General features: G+C 42.1%; 1 protein-coding gene across 50 annotated transcripts in view; it reads right to left on the reverse strand.

Annotated features, from left to right (window-relative positions):
* The window catches only part of SORBS2 (sorbin and SH3 domain containing 2), a 395,454-nt gene that overhangs the window by 30,595 nt on the left and 352,619 nt on the right, over positions 1-12,240 (reverse strand). For 32 of the 50 annotated variants that reach the window (XM_053254397.1, XM_053254425.1, XM_053254418.1 and 29 more), the window contains 5 exons: positions 9,930-10,021; positions 6,495-6,541; positions 4,608-4,722; positions 4,363-4,491; positions 3,185-3,382 (listed from right to left, as the gene is read on the reverse strand). In XM_053254397.1, the coding sequence (XP_053110372.1) occupies positions 3,185-3,382; positions 4,363-4,491; positions 4,608-4,722; positions 6,495-6,541; positions 9,930-10,021 (581 nt within the window). Of the gene's footprint in view, positions 1-3,184; positions 3,383-4,362; positions 4,492-4,607; positions 4,723-4,779; positions 4,811-6,494; positions 6,542-9,929; positions 10,022-12,240 lie in introns of all 50 variants that reach the window. The other 18 variants (XM_053254440.1, XM_053254427.1, XM_053254439.1 and 15 more) reach the window with 2 other exon arrangements.

Here is a 12,240-nt window from a genome sequence, read left to right on the forward strand (position 1 = left end):
TGGCGAAGCATGGTCGACATCAAGGACTCTCAGCATTTCTGACGTCGGTTGATCCTTTCCTTTTGAGGTTGAAGTTCTTGACGTCGAGCAATGTCTGTCATCCCCAACATCAGAGGTTGAGGATTTCAAGGACAAAGTCTGTAGTCCTGACAGCAATGGCGTCTTATCCCTTGTCAACTCCACTGTTTTGGATTTCTTTGGTCTTGGAAGAGGAAGGATCCTCCAATCCCAACTGTTTGTGTTTCGACTTTGAACACTCTGGTGTTGAAGGGGGAAAGGACTTCAAAGAGATCTTTGAGATCCGAAATGATGCCAATGTTGAGCTGGATGTCGTTGGCTGTGGTCTTAAAGGTGGAGGCTTAAATGCCATCATCAAGGCTTTTGAAATTGATGGTGACGTTGCAGGGCGGGGTTCCCCCAATTTAGAAGGGCTTAGCACCTCATCATAAATGGCGGTGTGAAGCAGCAAGGCCTGATTTTTTTCTCGTCTGCTTTGAAAAAGATCAGCTTATCTTGCAAGAGGAGACATTGTGCTTCTCTCCCAGGCAGATTAAGCATAGGTCATGGGGATTTTTTGAGGGAAACTTGGCATTACAGCCCGTACATCTTTTGAAGCTCCGTTTCTCCTCAGCCATTTCAGGGATATCCAAAATCATAGTCAAAGTCCATTTCCAAATTTGAAAAAACACCAACAAAGTCCAGAAGCGGTTTCCAAGGCAAAAAACCCTGATAAACAGTCTGTTATATTTTATTTTACAGATGAACTCAGAAGGAAGAACTTTACCAACAAGGAGCAACAGCCCAAGGACTGAACACAACAGTGGTTGGAAAAGAACGGAAGAACAGGGTGCCCAGCCCACCTTTAAACAGCACACTGTAGTCGTGGGGGCGGGGCTTGGTAACCTCGACAGACTGTGTCATTCTACCACAAGGGTCCTGTGCAGGTGCAGTACCCATTACTATTTTATTTATTTATTTAACATATTTCTATACCGCCAAACTCATGTCTCTGGGCGGATCCATTCTTATGGATCTCAATGGATCTCGATCCAGATCTGAACTATGTACAAAGGCAGCCTACATAGAGCGCATTACAGTGGTCCAACCTGGACATTGCCAGCTGGTGTACCACTGTTTTCAAGTCATTCTCCTAGAGAAACGAGCAGAGTTGTCAAATCAATTGCTGCTGGTAAAAAGCACTCTTGGCCACAGCCTCAATCTAAGGCAGTAGGGTGAGACCCAGGTGCAGGAGCAAACCCAAACTACAAACCTGTTCTTTCTGGGGGAGTGTAATCTCGTCCGGAACAGGAGTTCTATCCCATCTTTCAGATTACGACCACCAATCAAGCCCATTACTGCCTGTAGGCAGGCATTTAAGGGGTTAATGTCATTTCCTGATATTGATTAAGAGGAGAACTAGATTTGGGTTTCATCAGCATATTGATAACACCCAGTACCAAATTTCCAGTTGATCGCACCCAGCAGTTTCATGAAGATGTTAAAAAGCATTGGTGACACAATGGAGCCCTGAGGGACTCTATAGTAGCTCCCATTTTGAAGAGCAACTATCACCAAGTGCCACCATCTGAAATCTACCCAAGACATAGGAGTGGAACCACTGTAAAACAGTGTCTCCTATCCCCAAATCCCTCAGGTGATCCCAAAGGATACCATGGTCAATGATATCAAAAGCCGCTGTGAGATCCAAAAGAACCAGCAGAGTCACATTCCCTCTGTCAAAGGTCATCTATCAGCCCGACCAAGGCCATCTCAACCCCATAGACTGCTCTGAAGCCAGCTTGAAATGGGTCTAGATAATCAGTTTCATCCAAGACCGCTTGGAGTTGGTCAGCCACCACCAAGGGTGCACGAAAGTAATTCGGGCACCTGGACCACCTAGCTGCGAGGCCTCCCCGCCCCACATGAGGCCCCCTAAAATCTCCTTTGGAGGGCCCGCCCTGCTAAAGTTCAGTTTTAAAAAAATGCTAACCCCCTGCTAACTTGGCAAATAGGCACCTTTTAAAATGGTGATTCTTTTTATTTATCAGGAGGAGAGTAACTGGCCCTATCCACCCCCAGCACAGTACCTCCAGTGACTGTTGCTGGTGTCTATCTTATGTTTCATTTTAGACTGTGAGCCCTTTGGTGACAGGGAGCCATCTTATTTATTTGTTATTTCTCTGTGTAAACCGCCCTGAGCCATTTTTGGAAGGGTGGTATGGAAATTGAATAAATAAATAAATTACTGTGGCTGAAGGTGGCTGCAGGGGCGGGAGAGTGGGGCAGTCCTTCTCCCTCCCCTGATCTGGCAGCGGCAACCAGGAGAGACGATGGACCCATCCGTTCAGGCCAGCATCTTTAAGAATCTGTGAGGTGCGCCCATGTTGGAAGCCCGTGACGTCACGGGCTCGTGATGATCTCCTCTATGCAGGTGTGCCTTGCAGTTTCTTAAAGACGATGGCCCGAACAGATGGGTCCAGTGTCTCTCCTGGTTGCCACTGCCGGGGAGGTGGGGGGAGGATGAAGGACTGCTCCACTTCCCCCTGCAGCCACCCCTCGGCCACGGTAAGCATTTTTTAAAAAAGCTTTGGCGGGCGTAGTGTGGCTGCTGGAGGCCCCCGGCCCCAGCTATTTGGAAGCCCCCCCCCCCGGACCTTGGAGGACTGGACCTGGTCCCCAAGGTCCAGGGGTTAGTGTGCCTCTGGCCACCACTCACTCAATCATCTGGTTGGAGACTGTTGGGTGAGAAAGGAGATGAAGGAAAGAGATAAACCTGATAAACCTGAGAACTTCTGGGGAGCCCAAAAAGAGCCAAGTGGAGGTGCTATCCCAAAGCTCTGAAATGTCCTGCAGGAGTCACAGAAGAAGAATCATGCAATTTGCCCAATCTATGTGGCCTTTACAAATGTTAGCAGTGCAGTACTAGATCAGGTGAAAGCTGTTTACACACAACAGTATCATAAGAATTGGGCTTTAATAAGGCGTGTGCCAATGCAGCACCCTGAAGGTCAAATGAAAAGACATGAAGAAGCCTTAAAAGAAAGAGTATGCTTTTTAAAAGCAACACAACTGAAAACACACACAATGTAATCTTATGTTCTCATAGATATAATATTAAATGCAGTTTAGTTGTGCTGGATGCTTGATCTTTTACATACATTCATACTAATGATGTCTTCCTTACCTTCATTGAACTTGAATGGTGTATTCGCTCACTGGAGAAACTCTGGGGTATTGGAGGGTAGTCATCAGCACCTTTGCCTGCATTCTTTTTGATGACTTCTACATAGGACACAGGGAAGATGCCTTGTTTGTTGATTCCCGGTAGTTTGCCTTCATACCAGTTTTGATCGACTCGTCTGAGGAGAATTACTCTGTCTCCCTGTAAGACGTTTAAAAAAAAAAAAAAAGCTGATAAATTGTAATTCTATACCAAGAATCAGCACTCAGATTATGAAAGGGAAGAAGATACATTTAATTTATTTCATATTATCTGTCTATTTAAAACATTCTAATCACCTTTCAAACAATGTGCTGAAGAAGCCATATGAATATTTAATTAAAACAAGCGTCAAGTCCATTACAACAAAACACTAGCCTATTTAAAATACTATAAACTCAACCCAAGCGAGGGAACTAAAACATTTGGGAGAATACATATTTCTTAACCTGCCAGTGAAAGAGCTAGAGAGACACAGCCCAATGGGGGTCTTGGGAAGGCCATTCCACTGTCGCAGCTCTTCTAATCAGAAGGCCCTGCTCTGAAAACCAGCAAAATTTAGCTGTGCAGATGAAGTCTGAACCTTGCTAGTTAGGGTGAAGATGGCTGGCTAGGCCAAAAGGGAATTTTGGTTGGCCTTTGTTGGCAAACAAATAGCTAACAGAATATTAAATTTTAGGAAACCTCCACTTAATCATGCACTCAGTGTTTTTGACTGAAATGCACTACCATATATAAACAGGAGGTAGTAACTGTGAATCATGCAAAAAATCTCTAGATACCTGCAACATTCAAGTCTTACACAACAGGCAACTTTAGTTTCCAGTGGTTGACATGCTGCATAGGTTAAACGGGGTGGTTCAGAACTGCCAACAATGCTTTGGGCATCTAAAAAACATGCCTACAGTGCTGTGTAATACCATTACTTCCACTTGCGCAATGACACATTGCAATGCTACTTGCATTGGAAATGCAAGCAGCCTCACAATATGCACCTGTGGAAGGCTAATGGCATGTTCTGCTTTTTAGACACCTGCAGCAGCAAGGGCAGTTGTGAACTGTCCATGTTAAGCTGTGCAGAATTTCAGCCAATAATGGCAGAGTTTCAATGCTTTCTTGATAAAGAGGCTGTTAGCAAGTACCTTTCTCAGTGACAATTCCACATTTGTATCAGCATTGAAGTTATATTTGGCAACAGCTTCTCCAATCTCTCCAATAGGTGCTGGGGGTGGTGGCCGAGCTGGCTGTGCTTTTTCTGGGGGAATAAGTTTCTGAAAGGAGAACAGTGTTTGCTTTGATCAGGTTATGTAGTTTGCGCCACTGTTTCATAAAAACTAATGACGAAGGGGGAGAAAAAAAACCCAAACAAAAAACCCAAAGGACAAACCTCAACATAAGAAATAGGAAAAATTCCAACTCTTCCATAGTGCTCGCCCTCATACCAGTTTTGATCCACTTTCCTGAGGATATAGACAGTATCTCCTTTCTTAAAGGACAGCTCCCTGTAACAGATGTTTATAAACAACCATGTTTATTTATTTGGAATATTTAGATCTCACCTTTCTGCCTGGTAACAGGCCTCCAAGACAGCTGAGAATAAGAGAAAATCAATATACAATAAACACAATTCATTTAAAATATATATATATATGATAATGTAAACCTGTCTGCTCCCCAGACTCTTCCAGTGTTGCTGCTGCTGCTGCTCTGATAGTTCCAAATAATGCTGCTTTTTGAAGGCTCTGCTGTGATCATGGAGAGGAATGGTCTCCCCTGGAAGTGTGCTATGTTGCACCAGGGCCTGGTAGCACCAGATGTTTTTGTCCCTAGGGGCTGGTGGCCTCTTCACACCCAGGCAGCTGTTCACTGGAGGTTTGAATTTTCTAACTACATATGTAGTTCATATGACTCTTACACAAAGATCTGATTTGGAAGTTAATTGTTATTACATGTCAGCAGCAGGAGAACTACGAATAAAGAGTATTACACAGCATTGAAACTGCACTTGATATGTGTCAGGTGCAGACAGACTGCATTACTGTGCTTTGCTCTAACACTGGTTTGTTGCTTTAAGTGTGGTTAAGATCTCAAATGTACAATGAAACCATGGTTTAGTTTGCCAAAGTCTTGCCCCTGGAGGGCATGCTCAGTAGCAAGACATGCTTGTTACCTTTGCAAGCAGGCAGGTTTGGAAACTGTCTTAACCATGGTTTGTGTGGTGCAGATGTAATATGGGCCAGTTCGGACAATACTTGTCCAGCTCAAGCAATTAAAAGAGGTAAGTTTTAAACACTGATAATTTTAGTATTTGGGTCACATGCATGCAGAGTGGCAATTTAGAGGAAACCTCCGCCCCACATGATGCTGGAAAGATGTCACAATGTCCATGAAAGATATCATGACAGGCGAGTACCTGACATGTCCCCTTTTTAATTGAATGGGCCAGAAAGGTATTGTCTGAACTGGACCTATTTATGTATGATTAGTTGCATCAGAATATAGATGTGCATGTGCAATCAAATGTAGATGTGCATGTGCAATCAAACATGCATTTCATGAAGAGGAATGAAGTGCAGATAGATGGCATCCATGCTGGATCCACGCTCCAACATGCATCTGATTCACGCTCACAATTCCTGATGAAGCAAGTGCATTATGCATAGAAGCCTGCTTATCCGAGCAGACCTCCTTAGCTGGAGCAAGACAATGACATTTCTGTATGCAATTCAAAGCACTTTTAGCATTTTTCATATCATAAGTATATGGAATATAAAATAATGTAAACACTTACTGGCTATAATGTACATTTAAATATGGCTTCTCCCTCTTTGATTTTATCTCAGTATTCACTCATGAGCACAGACAGTGCAACAGAGGCCGACAGGTGTTTTTAGTGTCATGTTTTAAAAAACCTTTAGTTCATTATAAAATGGTTCCCTCTATTATGAACACTTAGGATAGCCAACAGAATTTGTTTAGGTTTTCTGTAATTTATCATGCTTTAGATGTGGCTGGATGCTTTGCAAGAACAATTCCATGAAATATTTTGTAATTAAGTATTGCAAAGATTAATTCCCAGTTTAAACAATTGAATAATTGCATATTGTGGAGTACTTACATGTTATGATTAGCCCACAAGAATTTAACTACATTAAAAAGCAGAGACTCATTTGTACCACTTAAAGGCACAGTTTGTAGCGCTTTGTGTTTCCATGAAAATTGCTTTAGCATCCATAATGAATTTTTAGGAAAAACAAAAATAATTAATACTTACTTAGAGGTCTGAGCCTTAAAATCATATACAGCTCTAGCTGGCTGTCTCTGAAATGGAGCAAAAAATTAGTCCACAGGATATATGTAGAAAAATAACAGCTAGGATGTTAAATTAAAGGACCTCATTTTTGGGGAAAAAAATGTTTGAAAGTATATACATATAAGTACTTAAGTAAAAAGCCGCTTCTTGCTAGAATTTGTTCCAGGGATAGCGAACTGAATGTAAAGTAGGAGAGAGGAAGTATAACTTTATCTGTCTTTATTAGCAACCTTTATGAGTGCAAGTCTTTCTTTTCTTCACCTCATACTCTTTTCTATACAACCACCTGGTACACCAAATGGGCAAATATACAGTTCCTATTGTGCCCAAACAGGTAAACCTCTTGTGCCCAACAGAAAACGTATAGCAAATGCAATCTCGAACTGTATTATTCATGCTTCATGGCATATATTAGGCTTATTATGGTGAAATCCTTCCTATTAGGGATGTGCAGAACATTTAGCAGGCGAAATGTTTCGAAACTGGCCATTTCAAGTGTTTCAAGCTAGAAATAGAACATCCTTTAAATAAAGGGCCTGTTTAGAGCTCGGAGCAGAACCACTCCCATTTCGATCAAAATGTTTCAACAGTTTCCAAGCACTACTTTGGAGGTCTGTTTTCCCATTGCTGATTGGTTTTCTGGCACTGGCTTCTAATTTGCTTGTGACCTCCTTGCTTCTTCGTTGGCTTATCATGCAAATCAACTGTTGTCATGGGCAACTGTGCCCCCATTGGCTGGGGGAGGGAGAAGGGGGGGAACACAAAAGGAGGGAATTTCAAATTCAAAATTTATTCAAAGGGACTGGGAGGCAGAGAGAGAGAGAGAAAGAGAGAGAAAGAGAGAGAGAGAGAGTGCTTATGGCTATGCTTGCTGCTAAGTAAGAGTGCTGCTGTGGGAGCTGTTATAATACTAGGAAATAATGTAAGGAGACATAATTGTGTGTGAGAGCGAGCAGCTTGTGCCAATGATGTTACTGCAGTGCAGGCACAGTGGCTGATGGTGGATTCTGGATCAATCATTCAGTTTTGGACATTTTTGGACTGTGTTTGAAATTTATGTTCTGTATTGGAAGGGACAGATTCCTTTTTACTGTGTGCTTCTGCAGTGTTTTTCTAGGCAGGGTTGCAAAATGCATCATGCTCTGTGAGTGCAGCTTGTTCTGACCATTGCAAACAATGGGGAAACTCGAAATACCCCATTGTTCCCCATGTAGCTCTTAGGGACACCAAAGTGTCTTTGTGGTAGGGCATGATGGATGCTGCCTATCACCCCACACACAGAAGAAATGGGCAAATGGGCGATTTTAAACAATTTTTTAACCTTTTCCCCAAACCACCATAGGATCCTACTGGATCCTAAAAACCACCCGCTTGCCCATTTCTTTTGTTGGCCGAACGGTAGGTAGCACCCATCATGCCCTACCACCCAACCCACTTTGGTGTCCCTAGGAGCTACCTAGAGATGTGCAGAACCGGTCCAGCGGTCCGACGGGGATCAAACTGACCCCACTCCCCAGTTCCGTCCAGTCCCGGACTGGTCCACGAACATTTTTAAAATTTTTTTTAAAATTAAAAGTAAGTACCTGTAGCCCCTTTGGCGGGCTTGTTGTAGACGCGGGGTGTGTATGTCTGTGAGGGTTCCCTCTCCCCCTGCTGGCCTCCCTCATCATGCATGGCCTACGGCCTCGCAGAGGGCATTTGTGCATGTGTGGCGGCGGCCAAAATGGCAGCTGCTTGCCTTTATGGAGGCCAGAAAGGGCCCAAAAGGCTACATTGACCTGGCCGTGGCAGTGATGAGGGAGGCCGGCAGGGGGAGAGGGAACTCTTGCTGACCCCCCCCCCACGGCTACAAGTCCCCCGAAGGGGCTACAGGTACTTACTTTTAATTTACTTTTTTTTAAAGTTCGCCTGGACCGGACCGGATGGGGGGTGGTGGTTCGCTGGGGGCCGGACTGAATTGGCCCGGTTCCATTCGAGGCCAGTCTGGCCTCGAACAGAACCGGGCCAGACGGTTCCATGCACACCCCTAGAGCTACCCACGGGGAACAATGGGGTGTTTCAAATTCCCCATTGTTCCCTATTGCCGAAATGCTCAAAATATTTTGAGTTTGTTCTATCAAAATAGCTGACAACCACTGTTTGGGAAGAACATTTTGGTTGTTTTGCATTTCATTTCAAGCATGAAACTGAATGCAAAATCATTTCGTGCAGATCCCTACTTCCTATCTGATGAAGCATTAACAGCTTCCTTTCTTTCTGTCAAAAAAAATCATCCAAGTGTCAGATTCCCCAAGACTTTCTGGATATGCGCAAAGAAATAAGTAAACAAATAAGCAAAGTGTCCTTGCATTAAAGTAACAGTTGAACCATAGCTGATTCTTATCAATTTACATATTGCTGCATGATTTTATGGTTTTTTGACATCATATCAACAAGTTTTCCATGAACTAGTCTTACGCACAGGAACTCAGTTCACCAAATTTTACTGCCTTGCTAGTACTACTAAATCACCAGGGAGTAGTCTTTGGTGGCCTGCACTGTCACAACAATATCAAGCTCAATTTGGGTCCCGGGTCTTTCCTACTTTCTTCTCTCTTCTGTCTGTTGTTTTAATTCCAGTTGTACTGGTTTTATAGGTAAAATGCTTGTTTCGTAGCACCTGGCCAAGAAAAAGTATCACTGACAAATAGCTGTCCTATAAAGGCCTTGTAAACTATTATTTATTTATTTATTTATTTACACAGTCAGACAGGTGTTATTGACTGGTTTGTTTTATCCAGACATCGAGTCCTTCCCAAGGACCTGGGATGGCTGAATTTTATTGTCAATGTTGTTGCTGTTGTTATAGATATCATCTCAGAATATAGGCTGTTCCCAGTAAAGTTGCTTTTTGTAACTGGCTGATGGTGATTTCTGTGGCCCCTATGGTGTTGAGGTGCTCTTCAAGTTGTTTTGGAATTACACCTAGGGCAATTCCAAAACAACTTGAAGAGCACCTCAACACCATAGGGGCCACAGACATCACCACCAGCCAATTACAAAAAGCAACTTTACTGGGAACAGCCTATATTCTGTGACGATATCTATAACAACAGCAACAATATTATTATTATTATTATTATTATTACATTTATACCTCACTCTTCCTCCAAGGAGTCCAGAGTGGTGTACTACATACTTTAAGTTTCTCCTCACAACAACCCTGTGAAGTAGGTTAGGCTGAGAGAGAAGTGACTGGCCCAGAGTCATCCAGCAAGTTATCATGGCTGATGGGGATTTGAACTCAGGTCTCCCCAGTCCTAGTCCAGCACTCTAACCACTACACCACGTCGGCTCCCACTGGTAAATGTAGACTACCTTCAGATGCTTTTGAATTATACATTTCATTTTCACTACCTCTTTCTCTGGAGTTCCTCTTCTTTCCTTTGGAGTGCATCGGCCCACATCAGTGAAAGCTGAAGAATAGTTCCCAGGAGACCCCTGGTCTACTGAAAATAAAATGTTGCTTTGTGAAATTCCATTTAATTAGAAGTAAAGCTGCTAGGCTTTATTTCAAGGGAGACTATATCAAAATATATGTAAATATGTAAAATATACGTAAAACACAAGTTTGAGGACAACAACATATAGATACAATTAAACAAAAATGGACGAGAAAGTAGCTTAGGGACAGAACTATGGACATTTCTACCACTTTGCTTTCAAACTTGTACAATTAAAGAACAAAACAGGATCAGCACATCGTTCCTAATACTAAATTATACAGCAGTAACTTGAACAACTAGAGGAACAGAAGTGTGCTACACTGGAAATGCAAAGGATAAAAAAGGGTAAGAAAAACATTGCAATAAATCATAATATTTTCAACATGTAATCACATGCAGGGGTATGTGCCAAAAGCATGCCACAATGATGATGAAATGAACTAGACCAGAGTTTCTTAACCTTGGACCCCAGATGTTGGACTACAACTCCCATCATCCCCAGCCACAAAGGCAATGGCTGGGGATGATGGGAGTTGTAGTCCAACATCATCTGGGGACCCAAGGTTAAGAAACCTGGAAAAACAGGTTGCTCACCTGTAACTAATGATCTGGTAGTGATCCGTTGAATTAATAAGGAATGGATTCTGCGCCTGTGCAGGGACCTCACGGGTAGACTGACTAGTTTTTAGTGACGCTCATTCTTCTCTGCACATGCTCTGTGTTCCGTTGAAATTGGCATTTGGGGATGCCAGTTTCTCAGTTTCTGGCAGACCACCGTATTCTGGTGATCTTGTGACCCTATAAGGTATGTCTTTGTTTCAGGAAGGTCTTATGAATACAATGGATCACTACCAAATCATAAGTTACAGGTGAGCAACCTATCTCAAAACAGTCATATAGTCAATAAATTCCAATAAATCAGTATCTCTCTCTCTCTCTCGTTTGTTTCTGGAGAATCTGAGGAGCCAGCAATGAGGTGTTGACACTGCCAGTCAAATAGAAAATGGTGCCCCGAACTGCCAATTTCAATGGAAGCACAGAGCACGTGCAGGGCAGAGAGCTAGACAGTCTAGTCGCAAGGTCCCTGCACAGACACAGAACCCATTCCATATCAATGCAACGGATCATGATCAAGATCTAGATTTTTTTTAAGGATGATCAATAACTATGTATTCCTCTTTTATTGCAAGGAATCTGTGAAGCTGTATATAAAAGTTCAAGCTTTTATCTGTAATTATTATAAGGTAATTATTACAAGGTAATTATTACAAGGTAATAATTTACTCCAACTCAAGACACCTATTTGAATGGCATGATTGTTTCAAATTACATTTTGGTTACACACTTAGGGAGTGAGTCCTATTGAACTCGATGGAGCTTACTTCTGAACAAACATGCTTAGGATTCTAATGTTTGTTTAATATAGGACATAATATAAATTATAACTATATAATTTATAACTATATATTTTATAAATGAACTATAATATTTAATCTAAATATTTTATAGTTATCTAGAAACATGTTTTAACTTTAAGAAAAAATCATATTTTTAGAACTTTTTCTGAAAGATACATTAAGTTGTATGTTTAAAAACTACAGAAATCTTAGGTTTCTCATAAAACAAACCTCTACTCCAGTACCTTTAAACAGATGCTTTGTTACTTCGAACAGACCCAATGGTGACCTGGGATATGCACAGCCCTTAGAAATTAATAGCCAGAATCCTGTGGTTGGGCTACGTTAAAATATTATCCCCTAGGAGTGCTAATTTAAAGCTGCAATCTGTATTAGGCTAAACTCTATTGAAACCTGGAAGCCCCCTTAGGGTTGCCTTCATACAAGATGAATTTCCTACACAGAAGTCATGCCTCTGCAGGAAATTGCATGTATAATTTCTCACACGTCCATCAAGCATATCTGCCTGTCTTACCACATGTCCACGCAGTGGGTTTGGCACTGACTCATTGTGGAGTTGAATGTGTCAAGAAAATATTATTCTGTGCCTTTAATGCAGAATATTTTTGCATTAGAAAAATTAGAAGCCAACTTCTAATTATTTTTGATAAAATGTATAATGACGGAGCAGAAATTCCTGCAAGCTATGTTACATAAGATGGAATTGTTACCCAAGGACTGTAACAATACTCAACTTGTCTTTGTCCTTTGGGATTTGTGCCTCTCAAAACTGAATGGAGGCATTTAAAAACCAGTAGAGTGATC

This window comes from Hemicordylus capensis, chromosome 5 (genome assembly GCF_027244095.1).
Source record: "Hemicordylus capensis ecotype Gifberg chromosome 5, rHemCap1.1.pri, whole genome shotgun sequence".
NCBI lineage: Eukaryota > Metazoa > Chordata > Lepidosauria > Squamata > Cordylidae > Hemicordylus > Hemicordylus capensis.